Raw genomic sequence first — 15373 nt, forward strand, 5'->3', positions numbered from 1 at the left:
CCCCAAATTGTTTCTCTTACAGATGTAACAGTGGCGGTTAAGGCTGACCGGACCAGTGACCCCAAATAGTTTCTCTTACAGATGTAACAGTGGCGGGTTAAAATAGAGGCTGACCTGACCAGGGAACCCAAATTGTTTCTCTTACAGAGGTAACACTGGCGGGTTCAAGATAAGGCTGACAAAATCAGGGAACCCAAATTGTTTCTCTTACAGATGTAACAGTTGCCGGTCAATATGGCAATTTTAAAAAATTCGATTAGTGAGGCCAGTAACCCTGTCTGAAGCATCAGTGCATTGGGACAGACTAGCCTATATTCCAAGGCCCAGTTCCTTCTATTTGTTTCAAGCTATCTCCTAGGTTTCTAACTGTAACACTTCATTACGCTAAACTGTTAACCTTGATTTGGCCGGCCATGGTGAGTTAGAATTCTTATCGTTGATTCTGAGGGCCCACAAAAGCTGGCATATGTATTATAACATACGGAGGATTGACTAAAGCCTACGAAAAGTGACATGTAGGGAGGGATGCCTTAGGTCTAAAAAAAACCAGTTTAACTTAACATAAACTATAACTGCAATCATAGATTTACAAAATAGTGGCGTCACAAGGCGGAGGCGGGGGTTGCGGTCCGCACCTGGTGACACTATTTGGAAAGGGGGTTGACACCAAGGGGGTGACACCCGACCTTGTTATCTTTCTGCTAAAATCCAAATTTTAACATAACAACATGAACTATCATCGATTCCAGGCAAAGGCATACAAAAACCCATGGTTTGACATCAACATGGCCTATCGCTGACTACTAACTACATGAAATAATTGAATTTTGTAATCATGTCCATTTATGATAACCAAAACACAGTTGATAACAGAAGTTCTTCAGTCTACTATTACACTGCGTCCGGACAAAGGCTATTATAAAGTCTAGAATCTGTTTCAAACATTGTTTGCTTTATTGATGGTTGATTACATATCATATGCAGATACGATGACCAGAGGCGTCGGTGTCATACGTAGACAAGGTGGAGATCACTGATTTTGAAATGTGACTAAGGAAATTAATTAGTCGCTAAGGAGTCTTCCATAAATGACGTCACACTCGTAGGGGGGAGGGGGGTTCGTAATTATGTGACGGTGTGTGATGTGGGGGAGGGGGGGGGGGTTCAGATGGTGGGACGTCACATTTTTGCATTAACAAAAAGTAATGTTAGAAAACGAATTTTAGCCATTATTTCGCGTTTTAGAAACTGTTTTAATAAATTGAAATAGGAATTGATTAAAATACTCTATTTTGACAGAGTTCAGACAAGATTTTGGAAAAAAAATATAGATGTTTTAAGAAAAATTCAACTGCAATTTCGAGGGGGGGGGGTTGTAGGCTGAGGTGTGACGTCATTTTCGGGGGGGGGGGGGCCTCTGGCTTTTTGTGACGATGTGTGACGGAGGGGAGGTGGGAGGTGAAAATCGTCAAAAAAAGCGTGACGTCATTTATGGATGACCCCTAAGATCTTCTGATCTATTATCGATTTTTTTCCCTCTTTTGTGTTTAATTTTTTTTTATTTTGCAATTCTGTAGACTCCCTGAAAATAAGTTAGTAATAAATTTGACAGAGAAGTGACACTGCCTTGTAGACTGTGTAATATAATGTAGAGATCACAGAAACCCTAGTGTCGCCTCTGCTAGTGAACAAAAACAAGTTTTTATTTTCTTATCTCCTCATTAGTATCATCACGATGTGTTGTTTAATTACAGATAGTCTTATAGTGCTTTAGATAATTTAGTTCTCCATCTTTTAAAAGTTTTAAGGCTTTGTACTGAAAACAATAGGTTATTGAACATTTTTAAATAAGGTGGAATAGCTTTCACGACATAATTAGGCAGATATTATCACTACTATTTTGACTTAATCTAAGCATTTCAGTTATGTGAAGAATGCTAAAAATGTATTGTTGAAATCTAGATAAGAGATTTTAACAGATAAAAAACCATTATATTATAGTATTTTTTAACGATTCCAGTATCTTAAGTGACAGAATTATGTAAGTTTATGAAATTATAAAATTTGGTTTTAATGAGTGGACATGTCACTGCAATGGCTGTGAGTGGTTTGGAGAGAGTAGACCAAAGCTTAACAACCCATTCATGTGTTTCGTTCAGACATTTTAATACTGGGGGGGGGTGGTGTGGGGGTGGACGGACTGATTTAAAACTTTCGGGAGGGGGGATTTCGGGGGGGGGGGGGGGCACGACAACACTGGTAAAAGTATATATTTTTTTTACGAATTATAATTCGTTCAGGGCAGTGGCGTAGCGAGGGAGGGGCGGGGGGGGGGGGCGCGGACCGCACCGGGTGACACCATTTAGGGGGGTGACACCAAGGCAAAAAATAGCAAAATATATAGAGAAAAATGATAATCCCACTTAATTAAGTGAATAATTCGAGTGCTAAATAGTCTTTTAAGAGCAAATTTGACAAATCCCTACAAGGGTAGAGGGGGGGGGGGGGGGTGCAAATCGAAAGTGTGACGGGGGGTGAAAATCGAAAATTGAAAGGTTGATCTAGAGAGCGCGCCAAATTGAAAGTTTGTCCCCGGCGCCGGGAAGGGTCGCTACGCCTATGGGAGGTGACACCATTAAGTGCCGCACCGGGTGACACCCGACCTCGCTACACCACTGGTTCAGACACTGTGTGTCTCGTCCACTACCACCCTTGAAGAGATGCCTGATAGAAACTGATTCTCGCACCCGGGGCGGTGTTGTCGCCACCCCTCCCCCCACCCCAACTGTGAGTGAGCGAGGCAAGGTAACTTTGGGGTGATGAGCTATAGGGACCTGATGCTATGTTAAGCAGATTTCTTTCACAATTTAGTGTGACATAAAGCTAGAATTCTTTTTTTTCTTATTTTTTAAAATTCGCTTGACCTCGAGGTAAGGGCCCACAAATCCCATAGAACACGCCACGTGTTTACGCTCGTGTATAAGATTTATAAACAGATGTGTTTAATTTACGACCTAGCTAATTGATCTGTCTGTCAGAGTTCATTTCAACACTCCAGCTACTAGACATTAAATCACCGATTGTTATGGAGCATCATTGATTCCACCAATGGACGCCCAGTTTACAAACGATACGGCGTACTTTGGTAACCAAACCAAAAGCCTCGACCTTTAAGCTATTGTGTCTTCGCCTGTCTAGTGTAGAGAGTTGGCCTAGATGAACATAAACGTTTTCTATTTTTTTTTAAAAATCTGTCACTTCTAAATAATTTTAATTAAATCTATTGGTGTGTTATAGTTATTGTTTATAATGTCGAAAGGAAGTTTTACCCTCAGCAACAAAGAGGCGCACCACTCATCAGATAAGTCAATTCAGGATGAAACTATAGTAAGTTTATATTGTAAACACATGTTTTTAAAACAATTTGTAAATTTAAAAAAAAAAAAGTTTTGTTTTACATAATGACTATCTTTATTGGCAGCAATGATGAAAATATGAGAATTCGGTGAAGTCGATTAGTAAAGCGGTGACACAGTTAAAGTAAATTATCTACATAGAGAATGTGCATATGCTATACAACAACATTCTTATTATTAATACGAAAGGGCGATGGGTATGTGTTTTCTGTTATGGGATAGTAAGGTGGTATGGAGTAATGTTTTATAAAACAGCTACTTTTATGATTTTCATTATTCTTGGTTTTACAAAATGCTTTATTTTGTAAGGTTGTATTTTGCACGTAAAAATATTATCTTTCGCCTTTTCTTAAGCTTCGTTGGAAGCGGTTTTCGTTATGCCTATTTTTTAATTATTACTGGTGCATGCAAGCATCTTTACATCTGAAATAGCATCTAAAAATACTTGAATGTTTCAGTACTTATGCATTTTGATATTGTTGTTGGACATCGTGCTGACCACACTATCTCTTCATGTGACGAGGTCACTGAAACAGGTGAATCCTACTTCACCTGCTACATGGACCGTCGGATTCGAAGGGGTACCTTACACCAAAAAGAAATTATAAGGAAATTTAAGAGAAAAGTAAACGAAAAAACTCACCAGAAAATAATATCAGCACGCAATTTATGAGCCTTTAATTTGTATATTTAAAATCATTACACACACACACACACACACACACATATATATATATATATATATATATATATATATATATATATATATATATATATATATATATAGGTCTATATATCCTTGTAACGTTTTTAGGAGCGGAAAATGGTTGTTTAAAATTTAATATGTTGTTCTACATTTTTTAAGAAAAATATTGTTGACATAAAGCAACAACTTACATTTTAGTGGTCTATGGCAGGGGTCGGCAACCTGCGGCTCGCGAGCCGCATGCGGCTCTTTTGATGTCAAGATGCGGCTCTCCAGATCCTCGCACATATAGTAATAGTTACATAATTTCGTTTTCAAAATTCGCAACAATTATACTGTAAAGAAACTCAACTTTAAACAGGATAAAAACACTCATCAGAGATCAATGAGAGTAGGTGAGGTAGAAAGTATACGGACAGCTGACACAGCCCAAGTGCCGACTTTTTCGAATATCGTTAAATGCGAATGTCATTTTATTCAGAATGCATGTCCATAGCGGTTAGTAATCATTAATTTGCCGTGAGTGACTTAGTTTTTAAGTGATTGTTTTAAGTTACTATTGTTGAGCCGGGTACAGGACGATGGGGTACTAGTTTCCTCTGTGTTCAGTGGGGTGGAAATCCAAAGGAAAGAAGGGACGGATACACGGTAATCAAACCGATATCCAAGCCAGCTAGTCGGAGTTTGCCGTGTTGCGGCCTGCCTGGCTAATGGGAGATACCCACTGAGAAGGTGAAGCACGTAAAGAAAGAAAAAGTTAACAGCTACTTAAGTGGATTAGGATAGTCCTATGTTTTTATTTTTTTATTACTAATTTCATTATTCTCGCGAAAGAAGTGTATGTCATATTTAAAGCTACTCAGAGGCGTAGCGACCCTTCCCGGCGCCCGGGGACAAACTTTTCGATTTGCACCCCCCCCCTCGAGATTTTGATTTGCACCCCCCCCCCTCAAACTTTCAATTTGCACCCCCCTCAACCTTTCAATTTATTTTTCCAACCCATTTTGGCGCCCCCTAAGCTCGGCGCCCGGGGACATATGTCCCCCCCCCCGCCCCCCCCCCCCTCGCTACGCTACTGAAGCTACTTATTTTAAATAGCAAATCAAATTTATTTACCTAACCCTAATTGAATAATAAAATATTGGTATAAAGAAAGGTTTGTGACTCTTTAAAAAGTGGGAAATTTCGAAAATTGTAACTTTTGGCTCTTCTGTCTCAAAAGGTTGCCGACCCCTGGTCTATGGGGCTATAAATCCCCATACTCCCTCCCACTGTAAATGTACGTATACATATTATATGCATATACATAATTATTATGTTGCCTATTTATTGACTTATTGACTACTTGGTCTTTCTGACTAATTTATCTGTGTTCTACATCAACTGAGTGACACCAAAATGAAAACTAAACTGCTAATAGGTAGTGAATGGTATAAGTGCACTAACCTTTCCAAAAAAAGGGAGTGGAGCGTATTTCTCCCACGTAAATAACTATAATTGGGGGGGGGGGGAGGGGCGTAAAATTGATATTTCCCTCTGGGCGCCAGATCGGGCGGCTACGCCTCTGGTCTACCACCTACCCCTGGAACCTGGCTACGCCCTTGATCTAGGTGCAGGAAGATTGAGGGAAAGGGGATAAAAGTTAACAAAAACAGTGAAACGGTATACATAGGCGTCGCGACGTGGGGTGCGGGGATTCGAACCATTTGGGTTGTGAGGGGGTGACACCCGACCTAGCGACGCTAGTGACGGTATGAATGAACGAACCCAAACTGTCTAAAGTCTGAAGTTTTTTTTTCGCATGTATTTTAAGCAGGAGAACGGCTGGACCTTCAGGTTTTTGCTCATCATGTTTACGGCCTATCTCATCATACCAGGCATTGGCTACACAGTCTCGTCCCTGAATGCACCCACAGATGTAAGTTTTCACTTTCTTATTACACCGTCTAGTCCCTAAACTTTTGAGCTATTTCCGTTAATCTAAAATGGAACTTATACTACTTTCGGTTTCTCAAAAGTCTTTAGCTAGATTATCGTTTAAGTTACGTGGACGAAATTTAAAATATAAGTATTAGATTGTATGCACATGTTTTTATCAATTTTTGAACGATTTCCGTTAACCGGAAGTGTTACTGTACTCTATTATCGTGGGAATTCGACAACTTGATTAACATTTCAATAAGGTAGACTACATTTCATATATAAATACACGATCTTAAAATATACTGTAACTATTGCCGGACATGGTGGAAGTTTCTTGTGCTCTCTCTCCCCCCCCCCCCCCCCCCCACCTGACTCCGTAGCTAAAGGTCTGAAAGATTGCAAATATTTTAAGTTACCAACTAAGACGATTCACAACAAAATCGAAACATGTAAAATTAATTCGTTTAAATTCACTTCTAAGTTTGACAAATAATTAAAAACACACATGCATTTTTGTTTCGCCATTTATCGCAGCTCATCAAAGAATTCATGAACGAAACAAAATTTCAAAGAGACAGCGAGTGGATGTCCACGGATGAGGTGGACTCTTTGTTCGGTCTGCTAGTCGCCGTGGTGGGTCTCGGGTCAGCCGCTGGGTCTCTCATAGCCAGCATCTTGGCCGATAAGTTTGGACGGTAGGGAAAACAGTGAATGTTATTTTTTTACAGGATTTTGTACTTTGTCAAAATTTCACATTCATAGTTTCTTTCAGAATATTCTCTCCCGGGGGAGGTGGGGGGAATTTAATCTTCGGATGTGTGGGGAGGGGGGGGGCGGATACTGTATATATTTTCTATAATTATATTTTCCCCCTTCGATTTCGTCTGTATGGTTGTAAACAGGAGAGACGTCTGAAAGAAACTCTGACCACAATGCACTATGCGTCTGTGGAGGTTTGTGGTCAACTCTTCTAGTACAGTTTAGTCCCATTGGAAACGGGAGCGATTTGTTTCAAACTTTGCGGATTATTTTTTTAAATGTATATAAAAAGAATTTTTTGGTTTTTAAAAATTGAGTAAGGGTGTCGACTTAAAACAATTGGCTTGGGAAGAATAATAACAGTACTATTTGTCTTTTATATCAACTTTATTATATTTTTACACTATATTTATATCTTGAAGATTTAGAGTCAAAATATGGGTTTCTAAAATGTAGGGAGAATATCTGTAGAGCGACCATATATGGCTGAGGAAAAAGCTCGTCTATTCAATTGTTTTTACTATCACTGCTAGAGAAAATTATTGTCTATTTATTAAGTGCATTTAAAATCTTGTTATTGTAAATGTTTTTATTTCATTTATTAGATGTTTTGAGGTTTTTAGTAAAATAACAAAAAAAAAAACCCCGCTTCGGTGATGGTGTGTTTGTCTATTCTCGAATTTTTTTTTCAAAATAACATGAAAATTCAACAAACAAGCGCTTATTATGTTCGACGTGATGACGATGTTGACAGAAATGTGCACATTAAATGATTAATTATACAGTTTACTAAAGTTCACATACACATTAATAATGATTTTTTTTAAATTGCTATGTAAAAACTTTACTGGATTGATCTTATCTAGAATCTAGAAATTAACAAAAACGATCGTCCTTTTAGCAATTGCAGAATCTTAGTTCAACTTAAATAAAATGTTAAAAAATCATCACATATGTTCAGGGAGAAGGTACTTGTTTAATCAGACAAGTATTTTAAAGAAAACTGTAACAATCCTGAAATGTTTTCTCACGTAACTGTCTGTTATCCTTAATGTTTTCACCTAACTCCGCCAATTGCCTTGAAACTTTACCCACAGAAAACTGTCCATTATCCCGAAACTTCATCCACAGAAAATAATCCATTATTCCGAAATTTCATCCGCAGAAAACTGTCCATTATCCTGAAACTTTATCCGCAGAAAACTATCCATTATCCTGAAACTTTATCCACAGAAAACTATCCATTATCCTGAAACTTTATTCACAGAAAACTATCCATTATCCTTGCTTCTGTGACTGGGCTCATTGGCGTGCTGATGATGGCACTTTGTAAGGTCGGCTCCTCCTATGAGATGTTGTTTGTGGGGCGGACACTAACTGGGTTTACACTTGGTGAGTCGGTTTGTTCTACTAAGTGGTGGGTTTGTTAGACAGGGTGGGTGTGTTTGCTAGATTAGTTAGTGGGTTTGGGGGTCATCCATAAATGACGTCACGCTTTTTTGACGATTTTTACCTCCCCCCTACCCTTCGTCACACATCGTCTTAAAAAGTCAGACCCCCCCCCTAAAATGACGTCACATCTCTGTCTACACCCCCCCCCCCCTCGAAATTGCAGTTGAATTTTTCGTAAAACATCGATACTTTTCCAAAATCTTGTCTGAACTCTGTCAAAATAGAGTATTTTAATAAATTCCTATTTTAAAAAAGTGTGTATTAAAACGCGTAATAACGTCTAAAATTAGTTTTCCAACATTACTTTTTGTTAATGCAAAGTGTGACGTCGCACGATCTGACCCCCCCCCTCCCCCTCATCACACACCGTCAAAAAAATACGGACCCCCCCCTCCCCCTATGAATGTGACGTCATTTATGGACGACCCCTTGTTAGACTTATTGGGTTGGTTTGTTCAACTAGGTAAGTGGGTTGGTTGTACTATGTGAGTGAGGTTAGGTGACTCGGGATCCTTTGTACGGGTGTAAACTAAACTTTAGATTTTCGGGTTGGTAAATGTCCAGCTTAATGCTGACCACACTATCTCTTCATATGCCGAGATCACAGAAACAAGTGAACTCTACTTCACTTGCCCCGTAGACCGTCAGGTTTGAAAGGGAAACTTTACTTTACTTAAATGTCCAGCTGCATTTAGAAAAAGAAAAACTCAATAAACACATTTTATAATTTTATGCCAACATATTTATTAATACTTAATTTTTAAAAATCGAACAAAATATCATTTATGTTACGGCAAGTCTCACTAATGCAATTTTCACCTTCACGTGTGTTTTTGGTGTATCTAGCCTGGGGTCTGAGCTTGGCCCCGGCCTACCTGGTGGAGATGGCACTGCCCAGTATGCGGGGCAGCGTGGCCCTGATGAACCAGCTGTTCCAGAGCTTTTCCTTCTTCGTCGCTCAAGTTATGGGCTACACGGAACTGCTGGGGAATGAGCACTATTGGTGCTACCTTCTTGGTGAGTTACCTCGATTTTTACATTTTTAAAAAAAAATGTTCAGTCGTTATAAGTTTAAAGTTATGGGCTACACGGAACTGCTGGGGAATGAGCACTATTGGTGCTACCTTTTTGGTGAGTTACCTCGATTTTTACATTAAAAAAATCTACAGTCGTTATAAGTTTAAAGAAATACTTTTCGAGAAAATGAATGGAATCACGTGCAAATGAGTAGGCCAATAGTGGGGACTTTTAACTGAAATTGTAACCCATAAAACTGTGTCTAAATATTTGGATTCGATCTACAGGTTTCCCAGTTATTTTCTTTGGCCTGCAGATCATTCTGCTGCCATTTTGTCCCGAGAGTCCCAGATATCTTTTGATGAATAAAAACGACACAGAGGGCGCCACAAGAGGTAAACACATACGGAAGCCCACTTATCGTAGAAAGTAGTGTTCTGTTGACATTAACTGTATCATTTATAAACTCATTCATCTAGAGCTGAAGAATGAAACATTAGCATTTAGCTAAAGCACAGAGCCAACCTTCTTTATGCCACAGTGTTTCTTCCAGTCATCTCTTCGGGTATCCCCCCCCCCCCCGAACGAAATGGAATTTATATAGAAAACATACTTTACCACTGTCCGACCCCCCCCCCCTCGAAAAAATATCAAGAGCCCCCCCCCCCCCCCCCCCAGAGAAAATAGTCTGGAAAAACACTGTATGCTAGCGATGTGGTTTTAATGTGTCCTAGTTAGTGTGGAGTAGGCCTTACCCACAGCCCAAAGCTCCATAATTATCCACAAAACTTCCAGAAGGTCTTTACTTAAAAACAATAACTATTTAGTACTAGCCGTCCCGGCCAGGCCCTGCTCTGGCTTCTGTGAAAAACCTTTCTGTTAAAGACCATTACCTGTGTGTTTATTAATCATCATAAACCCGGCATTGCCCACCCAAACCACAACCAACCAAAACCTAAACAACAAAACGCAAACATAACGCTAACACAATTACAAATACAAACGAAAACAAAAACCTAACAACAAACCCAACCACAACCACAAACACTAATACAAACACAAAGAAAAAACAAACAAAAAAGCAAACGAAAACAAAAACCTAACAACAAACCCAACCACAACCACAAAAACCAATACGAACACAAAGAAAAAAAAACGAAAAAGCAAACGAAAACAAACCAAATCCAAACTCAAAACCAACCACAAACACAAATACAAACCCAAAGAAAAAACACAATCGAAAACGAAAAAAGAAAGAACAAAAACGAACCAAAACGCAACCACTAACGCAAACCCAACCTAAACACAAAGAAAACACTAACGCGTACATAAACGCAAAGTGCTCACAGTCTAGCCCGGGGCGGAATCGCCTGTTTCAGCTTAATAAACGACTATAGTACCCCAACTTATTCATAGTCTTTTGCACTCACTTAAACGAACGTAGTCGCCAAACCGAACACGGGAGGCCCGGGGCCCCAAATAGCACCCTGTCTGGGCACCAGGGGACGCCCGGATTCGATTCACTTCAAGACTATAGTAACCTTTCTTATCTATACTCTAGCGCACTGTTTAAAGCGAAATTATGCACCATAGCGCTCACAGGATAGCCCAGAGCGCCAAATTGAACCCTGGTGGGGCGCCGGCGGACGCGCCTGTTTCAATTTAATGAACAATTATAATACTCCAAGCTTATCCGTAAAATACCTACAACATTTGCACTTGATCAATCCCCGCTAATTATGTAATTATTTTTTTCCCAACACCAAAACAAATTAATAAAAAGTAAATTCTTTTCCCCTAATGCAATGTTTTATAAAGGGAAGTAATTGTGTTTTCCTAATTTATCAAAGGGAAGTAAGTGCTAAAGGACTAAATATAAATAATTTTCAGACATAATTAGAATTTTTGTTATTTTTTAAAAATTATGTTTAATGAACATGCCGACAATTATTACTATCAGTTAGAAAAATGAAAACTATTTCCCAACACTTTCAATAGTAATTTTTTAACTCATAAATTTAGACTAAGAGCACGATAATAGTCTAACACTTAAATCCATGGAAGTATGTCAACGACAAACAAACAAACTTATTTTTACATACAGAATTGAGCTTTATATATTAGAAGATGTAAAAATCTGTATACATATTTCTTTTTTCCCCGGTGTTCGTTTAGCATTACAGATAATTCGAAACAGAAAAAATGTAGAGAAAGATATCGCTATGCTGCACCAAGAACTGAAAGAGTCAGCAACTGACGCTGAGGTGAGACTTTTTTCTTACCTTAACAACTGAATACAGTCAAATGTATTTTAACACGCGGTCCTGAACAGACAAAATAATAAGCCCTACAGAAGCTGCTTGTCAATTATTTTTAAAATATAAAATTTCTAAATTATTTCTGCGATCTATTTTTTTAAAAATCGAAATGCTAGTAGTCAGAGGCGTCGCGAGACGGAGGCGGGGGGTACGAACCGCACCGGGTGACACCCGACCTAGCGACGCCACTGCTAGAACTTTCAAAAAAGCACTTTGCATCTAAGTGGGACAGACTGGGGGCAACCTGTTGACTAAAACCAAACAAAAGGTTCTTTTTAATTATATAGAGGGTTCACGGGTCACTCGGCTTTCATTAAAAGGGATCGCCACTCGAGAAATTTTGAGAACCTGTGTTCTAGAAAGAGAAACTTCTAATCCATGTTGCTGACGGCTAAGTTCATTTATAACTTCTAAGAATTGGTGTTTATGTTAGAACATCGTCGTTCCTTCATTCCATCACATTCCTATGCTTGAACTTCGAAATCTATAACATACATTATCACGGCGTGTGTTTTCATACAGGTATCTGTTATCAAGCTGTTTAAAAGTCCGCTTCTTCGAAGACCTTTAGTGATTGCCATTGTGATGGGCCTCCAGCAAAACTGGTGTGGGATGAACGCGGTAAGACGACAAATTTATTAATAGGCGACATTTTAACAAACAGTTTTAAAACTTTTTTTTTAAATTGACGTCTTGTAGTAAACTTTTAAAACTTATTTTTTCAAATTTATTTTCAGATTTTGTTCTTTTCCACCCAACTTTTTAAATCCGCAGGCTTGGACGACAGGAACGCGAGATACGCAACTTCGGGCACAGGTCTCACTTTCTTTTTGTGCAATGTATTCGCCATTTTTCTCTTGACGAGGTTCGGCCGGAAGACGCTATTTCAAATGGGAACCATCGGGATGGCCGTGTGTTCAGCTGTCATCGCGCTCACTATGTTGTATCAGGTACAATAGATTTGTCTCGCGTTTTTATTTTCTGGAATATTAATCATAATAATTTCAGAATATTAAGAGAGCAGCTGAATGCCTGTAGCCTGTAGATAAGGTCCACTCAAAACAAACTCTTAAATAGTATAGAGTATGTTTTTCGTAGCCTTTTATAACATATTGCATTAGATCTAATATCCCATTAATTAATAAAGAATTTTTAACTGTAACCCTTTCCTCCATATTTCCACTTTAGGACGAGGTGAATGCTCTCAGATATGTGAATATTGTGGTCTCACTACTTGTCATAGTCTGCTATTCATTGGGACCAAGTAAGTCGAACCCGTTAGGTCTACACCAGACTCCCTCCCCCTGAACGAAATAGAATTTATATAGAAAATATATACTTTACCAGTGTCCACCCATCCCCCCCCCCTCCAATCGGAAAATTTAGTCCACTCATCAATGGTCTATATCTTTAAGTGTTCAGTCCGCATTAGTAATGTCATTCTCATCTATGGTGTATTCTTAAGTATTAAGTCCACAATTCTTGCCTTGTACACTTGTACACCATGCACATATGCTTACAGTTTGCGTGTTCTGGGTGATGCTGAGTGAGCTATTTCCCAACAGTGCTCGTGGGACGGGATTTAGTATAGCCATCTTGTGCGCCATGTTGGGATTCTTCTCGCACTGTTACATATTTCCTATACTGCTGGTAAGTGTTCGGCACTGCACTACTACATATTCTTCGTGTTCTCTCCTCAATTTAACCTACACATTCTTCGTGTTCTTTCTACAATCCAAACTACACAATCTATATGATCTCTCTACAATCCAACCTACACATTCTTTATGTTCTCTCCACAATCCAACCTACACATTCTTTATGTTCTCTCTAAAATCCAACCTACACATTTTTTATGTTCTCTCTACAATCCAACCTACACATTCTTTATGTTCTCTCCACAATCCAACCTACACATTCTTTGTGTTCTCTCTACAATCCAACCTGAAATCGTACACATTCTCTGTGTTCTCTCTACAATCCAACCTACACATTCTTCGCGTTCTCTCTACAATCCAACCTACACATTCTTTGTGTTCTCTCTACAATCCAACCTACACATTTTTCGTGTTCTCTCCACAATCCAACCTACACATTCTTTATGTAATCTCTACAATCCAACCTACACACCTACACATTTTTTATGTTCTTGCCACAATCCAACCTACACAATCTTTATGTTCTTTCCACAGTCCAAATTCATTCATTATGTTCTTTCCGCTGTCCAACCTACACATTACTTATGTTCTCTCCACAGTCCAACCTGAAATCTTACACATTCTTCGTGTTCTGTGGAATCGACATAGCCATGGCCATTTTCATCCACTTTTACGTCCCTGAGACCAAAAACAAATCGTTCGCTGAGATCGCCAAGTCATGGGCCACATCAGCTGACTTGGACAAGACCCTGGCAAACATGAACCAAGACATTGCGGTCGACATTGAGAAGAAATCTGAACCTTCGCTTCAAGAAAATGTCAATGAATGTTTGTGATTTCTGAACTTGATGCGATTCTTGAATAGAATTTTGTTACCGGCCTAGGTTTTTTTGGGAAATGATATTTTAAAATTCGAAGTAAACCTTAAAAAAAAAAAATTCATTGAAACTTAGGCCTACGTGTGGACGAAACAATACAACTCTTTTAGTGGTTATTTCTATAATTTATTTTACTACATGTTTTAGAAGCCTATTTTGAAGTAAACTATTTGATTATGGGCTTTGTGATCTCATTTGATTATATGCCTTAGAGCTGATTACTTGGCCGGGGAACACAATAAACATCCCAGAATCCCCCTTGGTCAACGAGCTAAATCAACATTTTGCGCATGCAGTTAATTCTTCAGACTTTAGACGTTGCTGCCCCTTAAGTCTGTAAAAGAAAATATGTTTACATGTATAGCCTTTCCCTATGTTGATTCCATTGGACAAGTGTAAAAGAAAAAAGCTGATGATCTGAGTTGAGTTGTATAACATTTTTAAAAAATGCAAGATGATTGTTTTTCATTTTGGCTATCATTATTGTTGTTGTTTTTTTCATTCTTTAGAATGGTATCATCATAGCTAATACGTATCGATCTAACGTTAATTGTGTTTTATCCTATTTTGAGCTTGGCACACAGGGACTAGCCTTTAGCACCAGTGCCATCGTCAGGTTATTTAGCTCCCCAGGCAAAACTTATTAAAAGCGCCCCCCATCCCGCAATTTTTTTCGTGCCCCCGTATTATCAGAGGCGTAGCGTCCCTTCCCAGCGCCCGGGGACAAACTTTCGATTTGCACCCCCCTCCCCTCAAACTTTCAATTTGTTTTTCCAACCCATTTGGCGCCCCCTACGGACAGCGCCCTAGGCGACCGCCTAGTACGCCTTATAGGCAGTGCCGGCCCTGTTTAGCACAGTGGTTCTTAACCTTTTTGTGTGTACAGAACCCTACCAGCTTCATATGCACATTTGCCGAACTCTTCTTAATAGTTCTCTTGTCCGCACTGAAAAGAATTCGTCGAGTGTGTGTCTGGACCTCCGGCGAACCCCTGAGACTGACTCACCGAACCCATGGGGTTAAGAACGACTGCTCAAGAACTACTGTAACGAAGATAGAAATAATAATTATCATTAAAAAATTTAAAAAAAAAACCCACGTTTTCTGATTAGAGTGAAAGTACCGAACCTTGTTTTTATCAAATTACGATTACTAGGTTATGTCCCTTTTTTGTACAAATCAATAGGAGTCTAAAATGATCAATAAAATTTTTCCATGGATCAATTTAGTAATAATAATAATTGAA

At 39.0% G+C, this 15373-nt stretch overlaps 1 protein-coding gene across 2 annotated transcripts; it reads left to right on the plus strand.

Annotated features, from left to right (window-relative positions):
• Positions 1-3188: 3188 nt before the first annotated feature.
• Positions 3189-14610, plus strand: LOC131930432 (solute carrier family 2, facilitated glucose transporter member 3). Of its 2 annotated transcripts, none has more exons than XM_059286908.1 (12): positions 3189-3387; positions 5936-6040; positions 6580-6740; positions 8072-8196; positions 9103-9273; positions 9561-9668; positions 11449-11537; positions 12114-12212; positions 12329-12541; positions 12780-12855; positions 13114-13241; positions 13849-14610. In XM_059286908.1, exons 1-12 carry the CDS (start codon positions 3310-3312, stop codon positions 14083-14085), a joined length of 1590 nt encoding a protein of 529 aa, XP_059142891.1. In that variant the 5' UTR covers positions 3189-3309; the 3' UTR covers positions 14086-14610. The 2 variants fall into 2 exon arrangements, with proteins under 2 accessions (XP_059142891.1, XP_059142892.1); XM_059286909.1 differs by having other exon boundaries at positions 5939-6040.
• The last annotated feature ends 763 nt before the right edge of the window (positions 14611-15373 follow it).

Source organism: Physella acuta, unplaced genomic scaffold (assembly GCF_028476545.2).
Source record: "Physella acuta isolate Inbredline_101_S28 unplaced genomic scaffold, ASM2847654v3 ptg001776l, whole genome shotgun sequence".
NCBI classification, from domain to species: domain Eukaryota; kingdom Metazoa; phylum Mollusca; class Gastropoda; family Physidae; genus Physella; species Physella acuta.